At 52.9% G+C, this 24,783-nt stretch overlaps 2 protein-coding genes across 4 annotated transcripts; both read left to right on the forward strand.

Moving 5' to 3' along the window:
• The first annotated feature begins 267 nt into the window (after nucleotides 1–267).
• LOC122380783 (lipopolysaccharide-induced tumor necrosis factor-alpha factor homolog) lies at nucleotides 268–17,458 on the forward strand. Of its 3 annotated transcripts, none has more exons than XM_043364252.1 (5): nucleotides 268–400; nucleotides 12,858–12,995; nucleotides 13,629–13,826; nucleotides 14,960–15,131; nucleotides 16,068–17,458. In XM_043364252.1, exons 2-5 carry the CDS (start codon nucleotides 12,890–12,892, stop codon nucleotides 16,171–16,173), a joined length of 582 nt encoding a protein of 193 aa, XP_043220187.1. In that variant the 5' UTR covers nucleotides 268–400; nucleotides 12,858–12,889; the 3' UTR covers nucleotides 16,174–17,458. The 3 variants fall into 3 exon arrangements, with proteins under 3 accessions (XP_043220187.1, XP_043220188.1, XP_043220189.1); XM_043364253.1 differs by lacking the exon at nucleotides 268–400 and adding an exon at nucleotides 9,591–9,900; XM_043364254.1 differs by lacking the exons at nucleotides 268–400; nucleotides 16,068–17,458 and adding exons at nucleotides 9,738–9,900; nucleotides 15,897–16,002.
• Nucleotides 17,459–17,703: 245 nt separating this feature from the next.
• LOC122380784 lies at nucleotides 17,704–24,369 on the forward strand. Its single transcript, XM_043364255.1, has 5 exons — nucleotides 17,704–18,623; nucleotides 21,697–21,915; nucleotides 22,518–22,752; nucleotides 23,128–23,312; nucleotides 23,647–24,369. Exons 1-5 carry the CDS (start codon nucleotides 18,103–18,105, stop codon nucleotides 24,014–24,016), a joined length of 1,530 nt encoding a protein of 509 aa, XP_043220190.1. The 5' UTR covers nucleotides 17,704–18,102; the 3' UTR covers nucleotides 24,017–24,369.
• The last annotated feature ends 414 nt before the right edge of the window (nucleotides 24,370–24,783 follow it).

Genomic DNA, 24,783 nt, shown 5'->3' on the forward strand with positions numbered 1-24,783 from the left:
TTAAAACTTTTCTTATATCTTGAGAGAAAAGTTGAGATTTAAAAATGTTCTCCTGAATCTTGGGATATCAGTCTTGAAGGGGAAAATAATCGAGTAACCTGCTAGATAACCTCGAACTGCACCGAGCTGAGAACGTTTCATGGCTTTATAAGGGCTTTTTTTTAGAACATGTAAACGAAGTTGAAAGTATTTTTTTGCATTTGAATATGCATGCGCGGCTTGCGACTTTTGGTGAAGCTCGTCAAATGAAATGCTTTCATTTGGTAGCTCCTATTTTCAGCCCAAATTGTTTTGCTTTAGCTGTTCCTTGAAACTCGTGTCGTACATAGATGTCAATCTTGTTATTTTTCTCTACAAGTTGTCCCGTTGTCCCGCTGAGTTGGTGGACGCAAGAGGAAGGGTGAGTTAGGACAGGTTAGGTTATGTGTTTCTTACATTTGTGCCACATGTAAGCATCATATTTAAATTCAGGATGTCAAATTATGTAAATATATGCAAAATTTATGCTTGAGAAGTGAATCAGACTTATTTGAATTGTAAATATTTACCGCAGGACGCAGACAGCCAATGCTGACAGCAATGAGCAAGGCAAAACAGTAGTAATTGATCCCATATATTTTTGGTATTATAGCTAGGTAACAAACAAATGAAAACTACAAGCCTGCTAGTGCTAAGCAAGGCCTCGTCTAACATGTTAACTGGGGGGGCCAAACTGAAACCCCGCAGTCATCGGCCTGGCCCCCCCAGTCAGGGCAAAAAGTCACTACTGGGGGGGGGGGGGCCGGCAATAGCCAGCAAACGAGTTTTTATTTCGAGGCGTCAGTGCACATAAAACAAATGCGTAAACGAAGCAATGTGAGCAGTGAGCACATTGATATACCCGATTACCTAGGGCTGTTATCAAGAACCATTTTTTCGCTCAGCAATACGTTACATTTAGTCTTTTCAGGCGCCCAACTCCGTACCCCGGATATTCTTTTTTATAAATTTAGTCCGAACCTTTTGAATGGAAGGATGCACAAGGACAGAGCCCCGCTAAGCAGAGCTTGTTGCGTTGGCCCTGCCCTCTACCCTCCGATCGCGCAATTCCTGATCTATGACAGAATTTAGAGCCCAACGCTTAACGTATGCACATAGCCCGTAGCCGCGCACGGCCGGTCCCCCTCACTGACTTCGACTGGCTACGGCCTGTCACCAACCGTAACCATACTCGCCAGGAGGCTCATAAACATCGAGCGACTCTGTCGCGCTTCGAACCCGGACTGTTATAACCGGGACGCGTGCCCTCACCACGCGGAGTTCAACGCTCTACCGGCAAAAAAAATCTCCTTTACGTATCAATCTGTTGTTTCTGTTCACAGGGCGTCAATCTCTTGTTTTTGCCTATCGTCGTCCTCACTACATGCGGCGTCCAACTTCTGGCTGGACGGTCCGGTGTGCGGCTTGAGTAGCTCCTAATCGTAATGAAGCAGGCTCCAGTTCTGGGTGGTCGTACGTAGGCGCAGATTGGTGGTCTGTCTGTGGGGACGGAAACTGACAGCTGGATTATCTAAAGAAGTCGGCATGGAGTCCCGGAGGGCAAATACCAGCCACTTAGGGTCCCGACGGGCCTCGCCTGAAATTGCACTATTACACGGGAAAATCTTCATTTTTGTTTAGTTTATAGCCTCTGACGACCTTAAGGCCGTGTCGGAGATCCACGGCGATTACGGAGAATCCACCTGAGAAGCCATCAGTCTACAAGTCGATAAAGTTGATACACCGGCATTATACTGGTCTGAGGCCTGAGGGAGCCCTACATGGCAAAATACGGTCTCCACTCAGATTGACCCTTAAAGCCTGGTATGAATCATATAAAACCAGTGTGGGCTACCATAGAGGAAGACGTGGGTCCGGAAGCTGGCATAAGCCCTCAGAGCTCGGCATCGAGCGCTCAGAAGTCGGCGGGGCCCATCAGAAACCGATGTGGTTCGCAAAAAAAATATATGCGTGTGGGCCCTCGACATAAGGCTCGGCATGTAAATTCGTTCGACAAGGCACTGCCACTCAAACAAACGCTCAACACCACTCAAACAAACGCTCAACACCGAGAAGTGTGATTATTACTGTCTGATGGGGCAATGAGAGGAGGCTACAAACTAATATAAAAGCATGAGTCGGATTGCCTACTATTTTCTTCTTTTTTTTGTTAAAAAATATTCATGTTGTCAGACTCAGGGGTGTGATGAAAAAATAAGTGGCCTAAATCCGGCGAGAAAACAAGATTTGGGGTACCCTAAGTTTGGCTCCTTCAGTCTCTGCCCCCCCCCCCCCCCCCCCAGTGAAAATTCCTTAGACGAGGCCCTGCTGCTAAGTGCTAACCTACAACCTACAACCTACCAAGGCCCTAAAAACACAACCCACAACCTACCATTTCTGCTATTACATATTTGTAGCATCTGCACCCCAATTCACCATCGATGGCGAACCTTCTGTAAATAAATACCTAACCTGTAATAAACGGTACCTATTCTTATAGCAGGCGTCTCACATGCTGCCACCGGTTTGGGAAAAGTCACTAGATTCGTCAGGTCTAGAGATATTTCTACCAATTCGCGACGCCATAAAGGGTAATCATAAATCACATAGCGGTGATTTCAAAAACGGAGTCAGTTTTTTTTTCTGAGCGGGGCGGGGGGGGGATTGCCCCCCTTACCGATACCTCGGGAATGGCTGATCGGAGCCAGGCTTGCAGGGCGGCTTTGGAAACTTGGAAAGCGTTCGAGTAGACAAGCCTAGTTAGTGATGCAAATTATCTTTGGGATACTGGGGGAGGGGTGCGTGGGGGGGAGTGCCCCTTGGGGGGATGCGTGGGGGGGAGTGGCCCTTGACCGATAGCTCGGGAACGGCTGATCGGAGCCAGGCATGCAAGGCGGCGTTGGAAAACGTTCGAGTAGACAAACCTAATCAGTTATGCAAACTATCATTGGGATACTGGGGGGGGGGGGGGGTGCGTGGGATTGCCCCTGATTGATAGCTCGGGAACGGCTGATCGGAGCCAGGCTTCATCCACTCGAGACGCTTCCAACGTCGCCTTGCAAGCCTGGCTCCGATCAGCTGTTCCCGGGCTATCGGTCTAGGGGCAACCTCCCCTGCGCCCCCCCCCCCCAGTATCCCGATGCTAGTTTGCATTACTTATTAGGCTTGTCTACTCGACCGCTTTCCAACGTCGCCTTGCAAGCCTGGCTCCGATCAGCTGTCCCGGGCTATCGGTCAATGGGCAATCTCCCCCTGCCCCCCCCCCCCCCCAATCCGATGATAATTTGCATTACTAATTAGGCTTGTCTACTCGAACGCTTTCCAACGCCGCCTTTCAATCCTGGCTCCGATAAGGCGTTCCCGAGAAACAAGTTATCTGTGTATCCCCCCCCCCTTTGCCTCCCCCTCAGAAAATAAACTGACTCCGTTTTTTAACCCGCGCCCCGTAGGGGGGGGGCCGAAACGCCCCCCCCCTGTCCTTTTCGGTCGATATCTCCTAAACGGCTACAGATATCGCCACCAAACTTTCAGGACCCCTCCGGGCATCAATTTTACACATTGTGACCAAAAATTTTTCCAGAGGCTGTGATAGGTTGGCCACAAATGACGTCAGAGTGACGTCATGTTCTGTCATTTTCGACCGAAAAAAGACCTTTGCGAGAAGACCTGTCAGGCCTACAGCTTTGAAGATACAGAAAAATGATCAAGACATAAAAGGTGTAGAATTGACAGGGCTACAAAACTGCTATCTCGGATTTTTGAAATTTTTGAGTTTTGATCCCCAAAAATCAAAAAAGCATTTTTTTGGATATATTAGCCAAAAAATCCAAAAAGTTTTTTGAGTTTCGAAAAAACCGGAATATATGTGATAGTACCTACCGTCTTCTATCTACATACCAAATTTCAGATCGATATCTCGTTTTTTGGCCAAGTTATAGCGAAAAAACTGTTCAAAAATGATGACGTCAAATTTTCAAACTCAATTTTTGGCAATTCTAGAACTCGTAGAGCAAAACAAAGACCACCATTAGACTCCCCGTGACGAGCTGCATCGAATGGATACCCATTTTATGCAAAAATATCAACTTTGAAATTTGACCTAATTTGACCTGACCTTGACCTGACCTTCACCAAAACGTGACCTAGGCTGGCCCCAAAGGCTGCCTAACCCACATAATCGCATTTGTCATGTAAAATGGACCATAAAACATGTATCACACGACACATTCATATTGTGACCCCCGGTGACCTGACCTCGCTGCGACCTGACCTGGTATCAGTGACCTCAGATAGCAAAGTATGTGTTTGACGAACAATATACCATCGATGGTTTTCAATAAATTACCAATTTACTCGATTTCACAGCACATTTCTTGAATTGCCTGTGAACGGTGAAAATCTGACCTTTGACCTGACCTGTGACGTCATCGGTTTGACCTAGGTCAATGAAATTTGGTCACAAGGTAGTTCCCGGGTAGGGCTATCAAACGCCGTTTGAATTTTGAAAATCGGCCGGTAACTTTCCGAGATCTTAGGGGGGGGGGCCGAAACGGCCCCCCCCCCCTACGGGTGGTAGGGTCCGCCGGTAGCCCTACGGGGCGCGGGTTAAATCGCCGCTATGTAATTACCCCAGACTTGTGTGTATGTACTTGTGTGTATGTGCGATACTGATGTGTGCATAATGTGTGAACCAGATTTAACATCACCAGGGCCAACCGGCATTCGTGATTGTTGTTAATACATGATACATGATACATGATACCCTATAAAACGATTTGGTAGAAATATCTCTAGACCTTATCTGGACTGTTGTCCCGTTCTTACCTCATTTTATTCGTGCTTTGAGAGAAAACTGCACATTGCTCACCATTGTTCAGCACGCCCACCTGCGCTTTAAGACTGTTGTTAACTCGCTGTTCAGTTCTTGCCCCGCACCTCACGCAAGAAGATAAGTTACTGGCGTCATATAACCCTCAGAATTTGGGCACGCCATCAAACCCAATCGTCATCATCATCATCGTCAGACCTTACGAATCTAGCGACTTTTCCCAAACCGGTGGCAGCATGTGAGACGCCTGCTCTAAGAATACCCAATAAACAGGTCATGTTGACAAGATCAGGTAGGTCAAAGAGCAGTCTTTTACAAGGGACTCCATAAAAGCCCATGACCCGGCCAGGGCCCAGGTACTGCGGTCGCAGTGCAGTGCAGATGTGAGCTGTGGTGTGGTCAAGGGTGTGGGGCAGATTTTGGAGGAGCCCCTGCCCAGCTCTGTCTGAGACAACATATACCGGGGTTTCATGAGCAAGTAAATGCGTATCAGGAACGGATTTTCCTATTCGCTCACCATTGTAGTCCGTTTGTAATGCGTATTAACTCTGCTCATGTAACCCCGAGCATAGTCTGGGGCCAGTTAGTGGCAGTCTGGTTTGCCGTTGACTCCTTTCTCCTAGCAGAAATGGTGATCTGTGATGGTTCTGTATTACGGCATTCACCTGCCCCTCCATCATGACCAAAATGGTTGAAAGTACTGGAAAGGGAGGCTTGTCATCAATGAAAGTGACCAACACTGTGCAAGGGCTTTGTACTTGATACCTGACATACCTTGAAGTGCTCCTGGCAGGGGTGGAGCTTCCTATTCACTTGGTGGGGCGCCTGCCCCACCAACTTGCCATTTTGCCCCACCAATAAGCGTTTTGCCCCACCAACTTAAGCCGATTTGCAGGACTTTACTGATTAGCAAACCTATGTTTTTCGCATTGAGGAGCTTTGAAATGTCTGTGTAATGCAAAATATTATCTCTGTAATGAAAAGAATTGATTCATTGTTGAATTTTATCTAACTTAACAATCGGACATTGTAGGTTTGACAACTTTTTGCCCCACCAACTTTCCTGGAAAAGCTCCACCCATGGCTCCTGGAAGAAGAATCCAGGAATTGACAAGATGTGCATGAGGCTTAGCGAAAGCTGGCAAAAATTAGAAAAAATGGATGATCCTTTAAAAATTTGGTGTGAGGCTGAGCGAAAGGTTACGCAAATTATAAGAATGATTTTTTTTTTAATTGGTTCACTGTATAGTGTTAAACATGTTGTTTCCTAACCATGGAGTTGTGGTCCATGGATTCATTAACCCTCGCCCGTATAGGGGGGGGGGGGGGGTCGAACGGGCCCACCCCATGGTTTTTCGTGAATAGCTCGCGTAAAAAGCGGCCGATCGCGACGAAACTTTCAGTACCCTCGCGTTAATCAATTTTACACCTACTCTAAAAATTTCATGGCCCTGACCCAAATGACCTTTGACCCATGACCTACTTTTCGAGACCATGTTTGGCCGAAATCGCGATTCGGCGTATGTCGGCTCGCATTAGCCGCGCGTTTGCGGACTTTTCGTGGTTTCAAGCGTTTAAACATGTGATATGATGTTGCCCCCATGCATAAGGGTGGGTGTCAACAGTCAAGGTCACCTGAATGTCAGATCAGGTCATTGACCTTTGGTGGCCTCGGCTCACTTTTTCGAGTTTTACATGTTTCCAGGCCAGTTTTTGGAGCTGAATTCGAATTTAGCAACCACATGAACATTTACGAAGTAGTTTTGGTTCCTTCGTAACATGCTATGAAGCTGTCAGAGGCGGTTGACACCTACTAGGAATGTACCCGGCAGGACCCCTACTGGTTGACCTGACCTGACCCGACCTGGACTAAATGCATGAAGACATCATCTGTGATCAAATCTAACATGTTATTCGTGATCAGCACCCCGAAAAACCCCATAGCAGCCACGCTTTGCGATGTTCAACTGGTCCCGATTTTCCCGACTTTTGGGTCATTGACCTGACCTGCAAGGTCAACCAATGACCTAGGACCTTAAAATTGGGTATCATCGGCTTCCTCTCGTCAGGGCAACACGCTTGTTTTTTTTTTTGCGAAGCTCTAGCTCGATCAGGGGCGAAACGGCAAGGGGGGGGTCCAACGGACCCCCCCCCCCCCTCCCACCCCCTTATACGTTCGCGGCTGGAAAAACACCAATAAGGGCGAGGGTTAATATTCAGAGAATCCCTGAGACTTCATTTTACATTCATAATTACTCGTACCTATGCTACTCTCTAGAGCACCTGCTTTTTAAGCCCATCAATAGTTCAAATCAAGTCTGCTGGACTTTAATGTAGATGAAGGATGGGTCTGTGATATGGTCCCGCAATATCCACCTAATAGAGACACTCTGAGCTATCTTCTTGGGGACATAGATAAACAGAAGCTGACTAGCAGCCTCAGAAGGTTGTAGGTGCAGCTGAAACTGGCGTTATCAAACTCAGAGCTCAAGTGGTTTGTGGCGCAGCACCTGGTCGCTAAGATGACCGCCCGCTAAGAAGCAGCACAGATCGAAATTATTTGATTAAAAGAAAAGAAACGAAGAAAGCCGAAAGTCGACACCTCCATCTCGGACATTTCGGGCTTCAAGCGAGTTTTTCTTAGAGTGAGGACTGTCTCTTTTTCTAGTAACTCAATAGTGCCCGGATCAGTCTCTTATAATCCTTTTTTCTCAATGAAACTGGTGAGTTGTGCCCCCGCTCTAACTGCTGAAGGCTTGTAGTTGAGTCCGCCATTGCCGTCTTCTCGGGTGTACCGTGTATGGATATGATCTGACTTAGTCAGTCGCCAGTATTGATCCTCTCGCGATTGAGCTATATTTAGATGAAAGGTATACAGGCTGCACTGATGCGGAGCCGGTAGGCGCTTCTGATGTCTGGTTGGAATATTCGCTTCGTGGCATCGGTAGGAATCGGTCGTTTCAGTTTCGCTCGCCTGGCCCTGTACTACCGGTCAATGGTCAGATGCTATATCGGGGCCTCACCGTTTGGCGTCTGAGATGCCCATTGAACATTGACAATGAGTGGATGGAGAGGAAAGTGAAATCCCGATGAAACATTTTAACAACGTTCCGGTCGCTTCCTAAGGAGACAATCCAAACTCCAAGTTTGAACAGCCACGTCGTGGCCGTGGGAATTAGCTATGTTAACATTGGGTTCGAACTGCGCCAAGTGGCTGCTGGAAAGTGGCCAGTTGAAGTCTGATGTTCTTAACCTAGGTCGGCGATGAGTGCGACGTTCTCTTTTATCGCTGTAACTTGATCGATCTTGTTGAACCAAACCTTAACCGGATCGCTAACGAATGTATTGCGTTTTAAAGCTGGATGCTGATCATTTGGGTCGTTGCTAGTGGAGGTCTACCCCGAGTCAATCTGTTGCGCTCGGCACAGGTCGACGACTGGATTTCGGTTTTATTATACCTAACCACTGACAACCGACACATTATGTCGAGCTATTTCAGCGCCTGCACTTACTTCCTTCGAGTCCCGTGTAACAACTACCTCGTATAAGTACTACAGCTCTCATGTAGCTGCTCTAGCTCTCGGAATGCGCTGTTTGGATATTTTCGGCTTGAAATGCACGGCCTCTTTTCTGGCTGACCCTGACTGTCATGCCTGGCCTATCAGTGGTTGTCCGTCGGTTGCCGTTATATGGGTAACTGTATGCTTGTCTTCCTTCTTGTCACATAATAATAAACACCATTCATCATGCCGGCGTAATAGCATCGACTACTGCGATCTATATTCAACACACCTGATGATCACCTATACCTACCTAGACACGTTGTTTTCCTTTGTCGCATATCCACTTTTCCCTATATGTTCTGGTGTTCCTCTATTTACTAATGGGTTATTCTCTATTAAGCACTACGTGTATGCTATTAGGGTGCGTGCACAGTCACACTGCACGCGTCTACACTTCCTGGGCCCACGCGGCACCATCGTTCCTCTGCTTTCACTACGCTGACTCATCGGACGTCACAACGTGCTCGCGGTCGGGCAATTGGGCGGCCTCGGTTCTCACTTCTCAGGCCTGCTTCGGGCTGCTTATCTGATCATTATTGCGTCACCCGTGACGTCAAATGCTGTCTTCTCGCCCTGTCACAGCGCTGCCCAGGCATGAGATGACGTGGCAGTCGTTCAGTGGTGTGACGTCACGTTGACGTCATTCGAAAGGAAAGGGGCGCTTGGTGGAGACAGGTTTGGGACACGTATTACATATTTGCCTTTATGCGTGTTTGATGTTCCTTCGGGCTCTTTCATCATTGAGTTGTACGTCTCGTTATTCCACGTATGTTTGGCGTGGGACACGATACAGGTATGTATGCGTGCAGTAGTGTCCGTTGTGAACTCGTTTGTTGTATCCAACGAACCGCACGGCACGACCGATGTCGATGTCTTGTCGGTGTCTCTGACTTCGGGCACTGATGTGACTGACCCTGCCACGCCCGCAGGGACCTCGGCGAGCCAGTGACTGTTCTTGGTGAGACTTCTACCAGCTCTCTCTCTCTCTCTCTCTCTCTCTCTCTCTCTCTCTCTCTCTCTCTCTCTCTCTCTCTCTCTCTCTCTCTCTCTCTCTCTCTCTCTCTCTCTCTCTCTCTCTCTCTCTCTCTCTCTCTCTCTCTCTCTCTCTCTCTCTCTCTCTCTCTCTCTCTCTCCCTCTATCTCTCTCCCTCCCCTGCCGACAGCTCCTGATTGTTCTCCAGGTCACAGCTCACCGCACTCCTGGACCTCACCATCACCATAGCCTATGGCCGGGCAGATTAGGAATGTGGGGCTTCCCCGGATCACGGGAGAAGAGCCGCCCGCCGTGGTGCCACTCGGCCCGGGAGGATGACGTCATCGTTCGCTCATTGTGACGTCACGGCCGCCGTCGGTCGGTCGGTCGGCGCGACGTGTGCTGCGCAGACGGCGCAGTGCACCTCGGTGTGTTGTGAGAGGAGGGTGTGGCAGACGAGCCTTTGAATCGGTCACAGCTACAGGAGTTTTAGTGGAAGACTGTGGTGTGTTCTTAGGGTGAGTGGGTTTGGCTTGTGGCTGGGATGGAGCTGATCTTATGGCAGGCAATGTTTATCTCGCCCTCAGGAATCTTGTGTTGATATTGGCGCCCCGGTATATTGATGGCTTGCCTGTTGAGAGGGTCGTATGGAGGTGCGGCGGCCAAGACCCTGCCCTGGGACGGACCCTAGCCCTGCCCTGTTGTCTCCCATTCGACAGGCGCTGTGGCCCGGGTTTAGCCGTTTGTCAGGTCCACAGGCCGTCTGAGTCGGAATTTCCTCGGCCCGCGGCGGTGCCGGGTTATCCGCCGCCCTGACGTGGTCGTTTGTTATTGTGGTGGCGTCGGCCATACAGACTGAGAGCGCTCTCCAAACGCTCTACACGCCAGCGCCTTACGAGAACCGATGTATGTTGGAATAACACACGGTTGACGGTGCGATGCGGCTGGATCCTTGTACGAGCAGGCAGCGTTTGTTGGTGGCTCAGCACGGGAATGGATCCGTCGCATCCGGGTGGCTCGTTGTTGCAGCCGGCTGCAGGGCTGGGTCGGTGAAAATTGCTGACTGGTCGCCCATTTGCGGCGGGGGGCGTCTGGCGCTTAGCGCTCTGCCCATCGGCGCCCACCGCTCTACCTACTCTACCCGGCAGCTCTCGCCGCTCTGCCTGTTGCAACGCGCTCACCGCTCGCCTCGTGGTGAGCCAGAGCGGGCCGATACCGCGGTCCGCCGGGTCAGGTGGAGTGAAGGCCACGGAACGGTTCCATATCCCGTGCTTTTCCGGCGTGGATCGACGTGGGCTGGAGCGGCGTGGCCGAATGTAGCTGTGTGAGGTGTCTGAGACTGAAGGCTGACATTCTGTGACTGGCTTAGACTGACGGGACTGAAGGATGGTATTCTGTGACTGGCTGAGACTGGTGGACCTGAGCGAGACTGACGGACTTTCAAACTGACGGCGAACGATGTATGACCGAATAGTACTGACGGGACTGCCAGTGTGGCTAATTGAAACCCAAGACTGGGGGTAGTCTGTGGCCAACTAGATCAACGGGACGAGCAGCCCACGACCCCATTGGCCGACACTGGCAACTGTCGGAGGCCAGGCGAAAGTTTGAGTCGCTAGTGCGGACCTGACACTTGTTGAACTTTAACATTAAAGGAAATAGTTCACATTTTAACATGGGTTTTGAACTGGAATAGCAGTTCCGTAGCTTGGGCTGAGACGAGCATAAATCAGGAGCTTTTACAGCCCAACGATCACCCTAGGCAAAGATATTCTATTTCTCGTCAGGATGAGTGCCTTGCATATATTCGCATCCAGTATGAAACGAGCATGGGTCCCGAAAATTCTTCAGAAACTAGAGAAATTATCTACGAGAACTCTAGAGAAATTCGCTCCAGTGAGGCGCTCCAGTAACAAAAGCACGAGCAGATCGCCCAAATGCCGGTGGCCGCGATAATTTCTCTAGTTTCTGAAGAATTTTCGGGACCCATGCTCTTTTCATACTGGATCGCGTGTGCCTTACAGAAACTGAAAAGTTCTTCCTATATCAAAAATATAGAAAATAATATTTTGTTATAAAAAGGTTTTATTTTCTTTGCTGATCATTTTGAACATAAAAAATCACAAATCCATTGCAAAAAAATAATTTCGTGAAAGTGAACTATTTCCTTTAACAACTGCAAGGATGTGGCATGGGTAGTAATAACGCCTGGCACGAAAATGTCGCGGCCTGCTGGTTGTCAGGAATATGTCGTCACATGGAGCCAAATTTTCCACGTGATCGTCATTGAACGGTTTCGTCGCCTATTGTCCGGTCGTGTCGGGTTTGCCGCTGGTTTCCCACCGTCAAACGCCCATATGAAAGGCACACAGCCGCTTCGATCCAACACCTTTAGGAAAGACAAACATGACTCGACTTAGTCGATAAGCGCGTAACCTTTTCGTCCCGCTCCACCGGTCGGGACATTGTACTGCGTCGTCGGCCTGCCGCCCTGACCTCGGACGCTGCTCCATGCGCCGGTATGTCTCGACTAATCGATAAACCGGCGGCCCCGGCGGTGGTGGCGTTGCGTGCGAGCCGCCGGGGCTGGACAGAACGGCTGTCTGACTGGCTTAGCGGGACATGACAGGACTGCTGTCTGACTTAGCGGCACCTGTCTTGGCGGAGCTGCGTTCCGTGGCTTGACGAGACAGGACAGAGCGGGCGGCTATCTAGCGGCGCTACGATTCGTGACTGGATGGGACGGCTGTCTTTCTGTCTGGACTGGGCAGGACGGCTGTCTGGAAGGACTGTGTTCCACGGCGGGACAGGATGGGACGGGCGGCTGTCTGTCTGTGCTGGACAGTAGACCGGACGGCTATCTAGCTGGCTGTGTTGTCTACATCTGGATAGGACATTGAATGCAGCACAGTTCCGTGCTGCGCTGTCCACTCGTCCCGCCGCCGGACGCTGCCGGTCACGGACGGCTCGCCGGGTGACGTGTTTACCCGACGGCTTTCGGCAAATTGCGGCGTGCACCTCCCCCAGGGGATTTGTACAGTCGACTATCGATGGATCACCGGCGCGCGGGGACTGGCCAAAGTGCGGTTGTACTTGTAGAAGTAGGATTGGCGACGGTAGCCGGTTGAAGTGGTAAAAACATTGTTGGGGGGGGAGGGGGGATGATAAAGATTGCTTCTGATATGGTGGTGGCTCACAAGTCAAATCAGAAAGTAGGCGTCAATTCTTTTGACAGCAATATGTGCAATATTGGCTATTGATAGATAGCAAGAGCCAACATTGCACATTCAGACATTTGATTATAATCAGATGTCTAACCTTTGTCTTATGTATAGACCAGAGTTACCGAATGACTATCCACATACGGAGCCAGCTGACTGACGCAGGTTACTGCTGGTCCGCCGTATAACGCAATTTGTTGAGTGACCCGTTGTATAGCACATACCTTTAGCTAACCCCTTGCCTCTGTCCACAGAGTTTCATCGCCGGTAACCCAGAGAAATCGCCATGAGTAAGCCGTCGGCACCTTCCCACGACTACCAACAGCCGAGTCAGGGTCCTCCCAGCTATAACCAGGCCATCAGCGAGGGCGCCTCCCCACACCTTCCGCCAGGTAAGAGAAAGCCCGGCTGGACAGCGGCTACCCTACCTCATGTATGTATGTGGGTTAATGTGTGCTGGCATTTATATCAGCTCTTGTGTCTAGTAAGACCCCCAAAGCTCTCAGATGCCCCGTGCACGGTCCTCAGCGGTGGCTCTGCCGCACACCTTCAGTGCGAGGGGACGGACGGGGAACCCCCGGTCGCTGTTTTGGCCCTGGGCTCTGGCTGCATCTGCCGGCGGAGGCCCACCCTGTGCTCCGGATGGAATGGGAGGTCACACGCCGCTGAACTGAGGGGCCGCAGCGGGAATCCCCCATCCGCTTCCCGCGCGCTGTCACGCTGTTCTGTGAATATGTGGATCACGTGTTTCCCGTTGCTGAATGTTGTCCGTTGGGTCAGCTGTATGGTGTATACTGCCTAGTGCCCAGTCTTGTCCCAGCTAGTCCTGTGTCTTTGGCTGCGACGTGTGAGTCGGTGGGTTAATGAAGGTAAATCTCGATCCACCATCCCATTTCTGCTCATCATCACCCCTTTGACTCTCCTTCCTCCTTCGTCTCTTACACTACTTCACTCCACCGTTTGCGGTGCCTCTCGGTCGTGTATTTATTTATCAATAATTAATCCCATGCCGTCCATTCCCGCAGGCCCGGCCAACTACAAGCCACCGGAGCAGCAGCCGAGTTCGTACGGCGGTTACGGACCTCCTCCGGGCGCCGCCGGCTACCCCCAGTACGGACAGCAGCCGTACGGCCAGTACGGGCCGCAGCAGCAACAGCAGCAGTATGGCCAGTACGGGCCGCACCAGCAGCAGCAGCAGTACGGGCAGTACGGGCCGCCGCCAGGTGCGTACGGGTTACGGAGTGGGGAGGGGGACGGGAACCCGGAATGGGGAGAGTGAGGAGTTATACGGGACTATCAGGCTGTGGCAGCGGGATATCGATACTAGTGTTGGACTGGAGAGGGTCACGAATTATCTGTGGGATAAAGGGATATCGATACTGGTGTTGGACTGGAAACGGATTGCATATGTAAGGGGTAATCTGATAGGGATATCGGAATGTCGCTCAGGGTACCGGACTGGGGAGGGCTGAACGGAGACAGGTAGGGGCCTATCTGACAGTGATGACTGAGTATCAGTTCGCTATACCGGACCAGGGAGGCGCGGGGTACGATGTGTTCAAATGGGTTTGAGTACGGTCGGCGTACTAAGGAGGGGACGTGTATGTACCGACGTATACTGGCACCGGCTGAGTATTGAGTACTGGAGGAGGGGGACGGGACGCCGGACTGGGTAAGGGGCACGGATTTCTAACTTGTGGATAGTACGGGTTTGCCGTACTGAAGAAAGAACGTGTGCTTTTGGGAGGTTTATGGGGGAGTGGGGGAGTGGTTCAGGATACCAGGCCGAGAGAGCTGCGGCGGGCCGTATCGCACTGATAGTCGCTATCGGACGCAGACCGTGGTCACCAAACAGCTGCTGTGACGCGATACCCTCTACGCGGCAGGCGCGCCCCTTATCACAAAGCAATGACGTATAGAGATAGCCTCGAGATGTCACGGGATCGCAGTGCTCTGTATAGAGGATTATGTCTTCCAGGGTTGAAATGATATTGAATCCGTATTGCTGTGAACCTGAATGCAGTAATTGCGATATATTGAGATGTTTGTCGTTCAGGCGTGTGTGGAATGCGGACATCCCTCATTGATACCTCTGCCATCTATCGACTCTCAATGGGATCCGGTGTTCCTCTTTTGGCTCTATCTTCTATTGAGCTTAGTGTTACTTGGACTGCATATAAAAGCCTGAACTTGCTATCTTTTGATCATATTGGCGCATTCAGTATTCATAGTAGCTATTGCTAATGTAGGGGGTCGCTGGTTGACTGTATGTGACCTGTACCGGGCACTCGGCAATAACTGAGACATGTGACCCGTGACCGACATGTGACCACCCCTACCTCCCCCGTTTCCGCAGGCGGAGTGCCGATGGCAGTGCCGACGGCTACGGTGATCCAGACGGTGCCGTACACGGGACCGAATCCGACGCACATGATGTGTCCCCACTGCCACGCCGAGATCGACACCAGCGTGCGCTCCTCGCCCAGCACAACGGCCTGGGTGTCCGGGCTGCTCATCGCTCTGTTCGGGTGAGGAGAGAGGGAGGAAGTGCTCCTCGCCTAGTACCACGGCCTGTGTGTCTGGGCTGTTCATCGCTCCATTCATTTAGTATTGTGTCGTCGCGACAGCAGCAACCCTCTACCCCCAGCTGCTGATTGATCTCAGTGTCTCTCTGTGTTCTTTCTATCTGCCCAGCTGCTAGATTAGCTGCTGTCTGATCTCTTTAGTGTCTGATTCTGAGTTCTACTCTGGCCCCAGTTGCTGTTCGATCTCAGAGCCTGATGTTCCTCCTTCCCCCAGCTGCTAGATGGGCCGCTGCCACATACCTGATCCCCGAGTCTGACCTGTTCCTTCTGCCCCGAGCTGTGGATGGACTTTGTTTGTTTTGTTGGGTTAGGCCCTTTCAGTCCAATGGGACCATTTCAGAGCCGGGAGAATGATAGGATATAGGGGGAGACATTGGTCTGGGCAGGCACCCTAGTGAGTCACCGGGGCTGAGCCCGTCCAGAGGACAGGCCACCCAGCCCCAAGGTACTCACTGCACCCGGCTACGGGGTGCGCTCCCTCGGGAGCAGCGGTGCCAGCCCGCATGAGATAAAGTTGCCTGTCCAGCCCGGAGGGGGTTGCGGCGTGGAGGAGAAGGATTTATGTATCCTGAGGATAGAAGCACGGAACGGTCTGAATCGGCTGCTGTCTGATCTGAGTGTCCTAGTCTGATTTCCCTCTCTGCTCCCAGCTGCTGGATGAGCTGCTCTCTGATGCCCGAGTGTCTGACCTATTCCCTCTTTCCCCAGTTGCTGGATGGGCTGCTGCCTGATCCTTCAGTGTCTGTCTAAGTGCCACTATCTGTTCCCACTTAGTGATCTCAGTTCAATGTCAGATTGATGTTTTGTCCTTCTTCCCCCAGTTGCTAAATATGATGTTGTCTGCTGGATCGTCTGATTGATTTCCATCTCTTTCCCCAGTTGCTGGATGGGCTGCTGCCTGATCCCGTGCTGCATGGATGAGTGTATGGACAAGGAGCACTACTGCCCCAACTGCAAGGCTTTCCTCGGACGGTATCGCCGGTAGAGGCCGCATCGCGGATCGAAAACAACACGACAGTCCGCGCAGGTCTGCCATCTGGCGGAGTTCACCGGAGCTGCAGCTTCGTCCTTTCGCCGCTACTGGCGCTGCTGTCGGCATGACGGCGGGTGTTAGGCCCAGACTGATGGTGCTTTGTGCTGAATTTTGGTTTTAGCAAGTGATTTAATTTACTGGTTTGCTTTGGGTGTATAACATCTGGTTTGACTCTATAAATGTCCACTGGGTTTTGTTTGTATCTGAAGATCTATCCATCGTTTAGTTGAGAAATTCGATATTTCTTTGCGACAGGCTCTTTCTGCGTGTGGTACTGATCGGAAGATGACTGAGAGGATGCATCGTAGTGTTTTCGTGTGTGAATGCGGGAAGTCTTTGCGTGGTAGCCAAGAGTTGTTTGCATCTGTCCCGTGTTGTCGGTTTGAGCTCGCTGACAGAAAATTGTACATTGTTTTGTTGGGCTGTATAATACCTTGTAACCGTTAGACTATCGTTGTTGTATCGTGCAAGCATGACGTCCACGCCTAGCTTTTGCGAACAGTGAAGGCACTGAGCTTACCATGAGAGGATGGTTATCATTTTTGCGGCCGTAGTGCGCTATTTGTATGAGGCTGGTAGTTTTCGCTTTATTTTTTGCCCGCCGATTTGCTATGCCGTTTTCTCGTGCCTTTATTGGTAGAATGATGTCCGCTACCGTGGCGAAACATGTCCATGCGATACATTGAGGATGAGCTCTGAGAAGCCGTCTGTATCCGAGCTAGCTGGGCACTGGGTGGGTGACCGCATTTATAAGACCGCCTGTATTTCACGTAGGTAGCTTGCTCGAACTTCGAAACAGTAAACCGGTCACAGACATCCAGTGAACAGTCTATGTCGTCCTGCGATTTATGTGGTGCGTTGGATGGTCAGTTTCCTATCCGGCCGTCGACTCTGCTTTGTATCTTTGTGACACGGCCTCTGGGGGCGTGGGGCTGTAGCCAGGTGTGTGCCACGAGGTGTGCCTGTCCCCTGTGAACCGATCAGCGCCGTGGATAAATAGGGGAGCGCTGTGCTGCACGGCGGTACGTCATTACGACACGTTCCGCGGTGCCCGTCGCCCCCAGACGCGACCGACGTGTCCTGGCTGCAATGTATTTACGCTCGCTGGCTGTGCTGTGCGGGCGGCGGGCACGATCTTTGTGGTGCTACCGTGCCGTGGCGCTGAGGTATGTTGGGCAGCATGGCTGTATCGAAAGATACAATAATTTCTGGTAATACATGTACACGTATTCGTAAACAGCGTGTTGCTCGTTGGTGAATCGCCGTTCTCCGACACTGCCGCGAAAATAATGATAGGATTCTTAGTTCTTACAATCGTTTCATTTCTATTCCATCCTCCGAGCATATCCTGAGTGAACCTGTGTGTTACTCATTTATCCGATCGTACCTTTTGGACGCACCCTGTTCTCTGATTACACCCCGATGGTGAACCACGTCCTCCGACCATACCCTCTGAGCGCCTCCATCCTCCGGCAGGCTCCCGTGGTGGCTCCGTGTGCCGTGCTCTCGCCGCCGCGGGCTGGGAGCTGTGACGGGCCTCGGGCAGCCCCTCCCACCGGCGCGGCGCCGGGCGCTCCGCAAGGCCAGCCCGCCGGCCGCTGCGCCGGGCCGGACGGGCCGCGCCGGGCGTTTTTGCCTCGCCCTCGGCTACCGGCGCGCTCCCGCCGCGGCCTCCATCCGCCGGACGGCGCCCGCGGCACCTTTCACCGGCTCCACCAATCACCGGCCGCCTCTCATCGCGCCGGCCAATCGGCGGGCGCGGTTCAGCCGCCGCCGGCCGGCGCCAGACGCGGTCGGCAGGACGGATCGCCCGGGGCGTTCGCGGCGCTCGCGGGGGCGGCCGGCCCGGCGTGCGGCCGCAAACCAGCGCGTGCCGTCACCATGGACGCTGGCGAACAGGAGACTGCGCCTATGGAGCCTTTGCGCGCTGCGCCTCGCCGGCCCTCGGAGAAGTTCACGGCAGCAATGCGCACGTTTCTGCTATCCCAGGTGATGGAGCGCTGGTCCGTGGTGACCGATGTGCGTATCGACGACCGAGCCGTCTACAGCAAGCGGCGTGCCTGGACCGAGATTGCCGCCCAGTTCGGACAGCGCTTCCCGGGCAGCGGCAAGACGGTGCAGCAGCTGAAGGATCTGTGGAAGCGGCACAGCATCCAGTTCCGGCGCGAGAGTCGCGAGGAGTTGGCGCTGGAGGAAGCTACCGACAGCGCCGTGCCTAACGAGCTCATGTTCCAGAAGCTGCTGGAGTGGCTGGAGTCGAACCCGGGCGAGGAGGGCGGCGGGGTCCCGGACGGAGCGCCGCCGGTCGACGAAGGGGAGCCGGAGCCCAAGGAGCCTCGTCGGACTGAGGAGGCTGTCGAGAAGGTCGAGGTCAAAGACGAGCCGCCACCCACGCCACCCAGGTAGGTCTCAGCTGGGGACGGCCCGTAGTTGAGAGGGGGGGGGGGCTGGATTGGTGGCGTCAAGTTTGGCTTGGATCCCTCAGTAGGTAATAGGTATGCATACGCTTAATGACCACATGCATCATTTCTTTGAATTCCTTGAGCTGTTTGCTGCCCCTCCCACTTTTGAAAAAAAAAACTGTGAAGTCACGTCAATGTCACTCAAAAGAAGGAATCGGTTAGCGGAGAAGTGTCCCTTCCGTTTTGTTCCATTTCGATATTCATTATTTGAACCATATTCCGTCTAAATGTCGAACGTATCTTGTGGGACATTGCCGGTTCATTTCTTGATCGGGACGTCGCACGTTTTACGTTAGATTGCCGCATTTCCAAACCGGCTCCTACTGTCCGTTCGGCAAAAGTCACGAGTAAATTCAATAAGCGACTTTTAGATATTCGTGGTGCACGCAGCGTTCACCAGCCGGACGATATGACCCGCAGTATGGGCCGGTCGGTGCAATAAATCAAACTGATCGGAGCCTACACATCGCGGAGTCTACTAAGTGCCACCCTCAAAAATAATATTTGTTGCATGCAGCTGTCTGTTAGATGCCATGGGCCTCGTCATGTCAATGTTTTTTTTTTTTTTACAACCTTCGGAAAGAAGTGCATCCAAGTGAGCCCGAACGGCGGTGCCTTGGATAGCAATTGTACCGATTCAAAACGACGGGTTTGTGCCAGAGACCATAGCCCATACCGTATTCGAGTCGGGCCTATGCCTATCACTCAGATGACGGCTTTATCGGAATGCTGAAAATGTGACGTGACGTGGTTATACGGATCTTCTCATCAAGATGACCCTTATCGACCGTGCATCAAACCTTTTTTACGTTTATTATATTTTACCCAAATGTCGTGCATGCTTTAGGAATGGTTTGGTAGGAATATGATGGAAATTCCTACCCTTGACTTCGCATTGCACGGGCAATAACCCGTTGCGACATATTTGGTAAAACCCCGGTCTGTGCAGGCCGCAGGGGCACCGCTCGCCGACCGGCCAGCCTGGCCGCCTCTGAGGCCTCCCTGCGGTGGTCACTGCGGGCGCGTGTTGGACCGGCTCCGGCCGGCGCCCGGCGCCCGCCCGCGCCCCGCGGAGCTGCCCTGACGTCACCGCCGCGCTGCCGGCGGCGGCCGCACCTGACGGCCGCCGCCGCCGCCGCCGCGGACGATGACGCCGTCAGCGCCGGCGGCGCGTCTGGATGCCGGCCCGTCGCGGTCGGACTGCCGGCGGGATCCGCCGCCGGCGGCGGCCGGGCAGCTGCTCGCCGCGCCTGGACGGACGGCGGGCGGACCCGAGTCGGGACGGGATCAGCGCCGGCGGCTGCCTGGGCACGGAGGCCGCAGATGTGGGCCCCCGCCGCGATAGGAGTCCCTTCCTTTCCCGTGTGTCGGTGTCTGGTGTCGTGGGGGGGGGGGGGTTGGTGGTAATGCCAGCAGATATTCTGTGCCGAAAACGGAATAGAGCGGTTATCTGCCATCAGATGCCCCGCCATCGTAAGCGCCATACGACCTCGCGAGTCGCGAAGGGACCATCATATGTTCATGATATTCATCCGTATTGGCATAATAATGTTAGTGCTTCTGTCGTCCGGGATGTGAGTAGAAAGCATAGTTGAAAGCTTTGAAACTGCCCTGGCCCCAGGATGTTTATTCAGAGCAGAAACACATTTCCGATAGTACCGGATTGCATTCATTTGTTTTCTGCTGTTGAATGGAGATTAAACTCCTGAGCCAGCACGCAGTTTCTTCATATTTTCCACTCCTGGTTTGTCCCTGTCCCAGTGGTCAGCAACGCTCATCATCTCCAGCCCGCACCCGGCCCCTCCCCAGCAGCTCTGCCGTCTACCGGCACTGCTGTGCCGTCTCCCGGCACCGCCCGCACCCGGCGCCGCGGGCGACTGACTGACCGCCGCCGTCCGGTGCGGCTGCCGGTCGGACGGTCGGCGTCCGGTCGGGCCGGTCGCCGGTCGGTGGGCGCCGGGCCGCCGGCGGCCAGTCGACAGACCGGAGCCGGTCCGGGCCGGCCGGCTGGCGCCCAGACCCCCCCCCCCCCTGAACGGTCACCGCCGGTCACCGAGCCACCGACGGGGGAACGGCCGGCGACCACGGATCTCTGCTGAAACTGGATTCCGGTACGGGGAGGTGTCCCTATTTTGGGCAGCTGGACGACTGGGATATGGGGGACGGGGTGTGGACACGGGCTCGGCTGACTGGCAGCGTTTGACATGAGGACAGGCAATGTTGCCGTGCAAAGGCAAAAACGCTTACGTCGGGCTTTGTTCTTACGGCAGAATGGTCGCCATCCTTTTCAAACACAGCGGCGCCGAGACGTTTCCCTTTAGGCTATCCTGAGCCCTCCACTGATTCCTGATCCTGGGACGCACAGCGGCAGGATATCACGTCGAACCGGCTGGCCGGCAGCGTTCGGCAAACCTCCGGCCCCTCATTGGCTATACATGACATTCAGCGCTGGCCGGTTGGCCATCCGGCAATCGGCATGCACAGATAGATTGGGGGAGGGGGAGGGGGCAGCGGAGCGGGACGTATGCTCGACTAAGTATGTCCATCCGAGGGCGATCGACCGGTCCGACGGCCGACGCATCGGTCAGACTTGACGGCTGAAGTCACGTACTCGATTCATGGTCTATACCGTTCACTGACAGGTTCTGTTCTTTATATCTGATATGGCCTGACCTGGCCTGCGTGCGGTCCTGGCTCTGAGCTGCGCATATTTTTCTTCTACTTAACCCTGACCTGACCTGACGTGCCTCTTTTCACGGTCCCCTCACCCACTCTGCCCTGATTTGTGCTCACTTGCAGCAGTTTTAGCCCTGGCCATTGCTCCCGTACCCTCACCCTGACCAGACCTAGCCTGACGTGCCTGCTTCCACTGTTGCCGTCACTCTGCCCTGATTTGTGCCGACAGTTGACCACTGCTTCTCCCTACCCCGCCCTGCCATTGATACCAGACCTGCTTGCCCTACCCCTCCCTGACCTCTCCGCTCACTCGCCCCCCCCCCCTCTCCGCCCTCAGGGTGGACACTCCGTCGGCCGACTCCGGCGGCTCGGCAGAGGAGGCCGCCGGCCGACGGTCAGCCGAGATCCTCTCCAGCGCCGACAAACACTACCTCATCATGCAGTGTTTTCGGGCCTACGACATCATTGGCAGCACCCGGCTCGACTCCCCGGCACTCCGGCAGAAGCGGAAGACCTGGGTGGAGATCTGCACAGAGTACAACCGCAAGTTTGGCAGGTCGGTGACAGACGCCATTTTGCTAGGAATAGATGGTAGCATTTGTTGTGAATAAATAAAACATAGGTAAACGTAGACGGTGCTCATTGTGTCTGGATTAGATATGTCAGTCGGATACCAACTTTTTGGTATACCGATACCAAACCGATACCAACTCGGTATTTGGTGTTTCAATCCTAATGTGTTTGGTATTTTGTTGGTATCATGAACCCTCGCTAATGTTTAAGAGGCTAAGAGATAGGTAAAAAGTTGGTATTTTCCTCATGTTCCCAAGTTGGTTTGGTTTCGGTATTTCTCCACGGTTTTGGTTGGTATTTGGTTTGGTATCGGTATTCCGATTTTCCGTAATTGACATCACTAGTCTGGATTGACCTAAGCCCATTAGTCAATCAATTCAATAAACCAACTCAGTTGAAAACAAATGTTTTTACGTTGGTACTTTCGGGACGGAGGATTCCGGCCCCGCTGTGCCGAGGTTCATGTGCAACGCTCTACGTCCTCTCACTGCTCACCCTACCTGACGCCCATATCTTGCCTGACGTCACGTCATCCATTCAACGTGATACAACCCCTGCTTGACACCATACTACGGTCCCCGACAGGAACCTGGGCATCAGCACGGTGAAGGGCGTGTGGCGGCGCTTCGTGAAGCAGCGCAAGGACGACCTGATGAAGACGCTGAAGCTGCGGAACAAGGAGGAGGTGACGGAGGACGCCCTACTCGAGGACATGAAGGCGTTCCTCTCCAGCTACCGGGAGGCGCACGGGGTAGAGGAGAGCGACGACGTGCCGCTCTACAAACGCATCAGGGCTGACGTGGAGGAGAGGCCGCTCACGGTATGTCGCTGGAAGGGGAGGGTTTGTTGTTTGTTGTTTGTTGATTGGGGCTTTAGGACGCGCCGACTGCTAAGGCGAGGGTGCTCAATGAACTTCCGTGGAGGGGGGGGGGGGGAAGAGCGTCGATCGGCTCTATTATGGGTTGAAGAACGTTCCTTTCCTTCATGATATTTTTATCGTTTCGTTGAATGATGAGAGTTTTCATGTGATGGACATTTCGGAAAAGGCGTAATAGCGATTACTGGCAATTCTTTATCGATACCTTTTCGACTTTTTTAACCGATTTCCCCTCGAACTCATTGGAAGACATTTGGATTCATTGTTAACGCCCACAACACTAGAGGCACTAACCTACTACATCCTCTCTGACCTCAGGCGAGCCACCGGTCCCAGCGAATGTCGCCTGAGCAGATTCTGAACCAGCTGCGGCGGCTGACGCCGGCGCCACCTCCGCTGCGCGCCGCGAACGGTGCTGCCGCCATGCGGCGACGGCCGACAACTCCGTCCGACGAGCCGGACGAGGGGCTGATGTCCGAGGAGGAAGAGACGGCCGAGGGGAGGTGAGATGAACAAACTCTGTTCGGATACTGCCCTTCTAATGCACGATTCGCAGCCCACAGGCATTAAAGTCAATGCATTCGTTGTTGATGACCCTGAATCCTTTTATTGAACAGCAACTACGTAAAGTGCCCATTAGAACCTTTAAAGCGAAAAGTATGGTAAGTGGCGTAAACACCATAAAAGTAAAATACCGTAATGTCTAACGACTTTAAAAGAATCATAAAACTTTCAGGACAAAAATCGTAAATAGCTCGAAATGGATCGGTCAGCAATAAGCATACTCTGCCTCTCGTGTCTCCGAAGTCTCGACCGATCCGGTCTTGTTTTCCGCAGCATGCTGGATCCGCGGGACCGTCTGGGCTGTGACGTCAGTATCACCGTGGTGGACCCGGAGAGCCGTCCCTCGTCGGGCGGCGGCCGGCCCGCCTCTCCGTCCGCCCGGCCGGCGGCGCCGACAGCGCCCCTGGCGGCGGCTCCCGGAGACACGCTCTCCGACCAGCTGGAGAGGGACCGTCACCGGCTGCAGATGGAGCAGCTGCGCGAGCGGCACCAGCTGGAGCTGCGCCAGCTGCGAGAGAAACACCACTGGGAGGCAGAGAAGACGCGGCTCGAGGCCGAGATCCTGAGCATGCGCAGAGACTACTGGTGCCTGCTGCTGGATAGGTGCCGGGCGGGCGTGACGCCGCACCCCGCACAACTCTAAATGGAGGGGGACCCAGCACCCCCTCAGGCACCCCGCACAGCTGTGAGGAATCGGGGGTTCCATCCAGCACACCGATCAGCTCTGAAAGATGGCACACCCCGCTGAACAGCTGTGCTGAGGAGACAATGGCTGCCTCCGTATTCTCATATGTTGCTGTTGCTTGACGTTCGGTTGGTTGTGAATGACTGTGGGTTTCGTTTGCACGTTTAACAAGAAGGTTATGTTCCGTTTGCTTGTTTTGGGTGAATTGATCGTGTTTTTACAATGCATACTGACTGCTGTTGATTCCCATGAGTTACTTGCTAATTGTGTACTAGATTGGTGTCTTTTTAAATAAACCGCACACATCTTGAGATCGAATCAGTTTTCGCAGCCCTCTTTAGATGTGATATTGAATATTGATATTATTTCTTCTATCTGCTGCATCAGCGCTGCTGACCAACTATGGGTGTCTTTTTATCATTGGAGCCTGAAGATTTGAGTCTCTAAGGCGTTCGATGCAGGGTTTTGATGGACCATGGTGGTGCTTGAATTTACTACATTGCCCATAGAATAACTGGCGAGGTTGAAAAGGGATGTCGCTGAGTGTTGAAGAATTTGTCTCAGTATCGGGACACGCTTAGCTCACACGATTTGCACAAGGTTTATGCAACACTCATTAGCGTAGACTCTGCCTCTCTCAATCCATTCATCCAAACACTTCACATTGAATTGATAGCAAGCATCGATAAAAGGCCCAACATTCAACGAAAAACATAAATGACGCT

This window comes from Amphibalanus amphitrite, unplaced genomic scaffold (assembly GCF_019059575.1).
Source record: "Amphibalanus amphitrite isolate SeventyFive unplaced genomic scaffold, NRLGWU_Aamphi_draft 000106F_arrow, whole genome shotgun sequence".
NCBI lineage: Eukaryota > Metazoa > Arthropoda > Thecostraca > Balanomorpha > Balanidae > Amphibalanus > Amphibalanus amphitrite.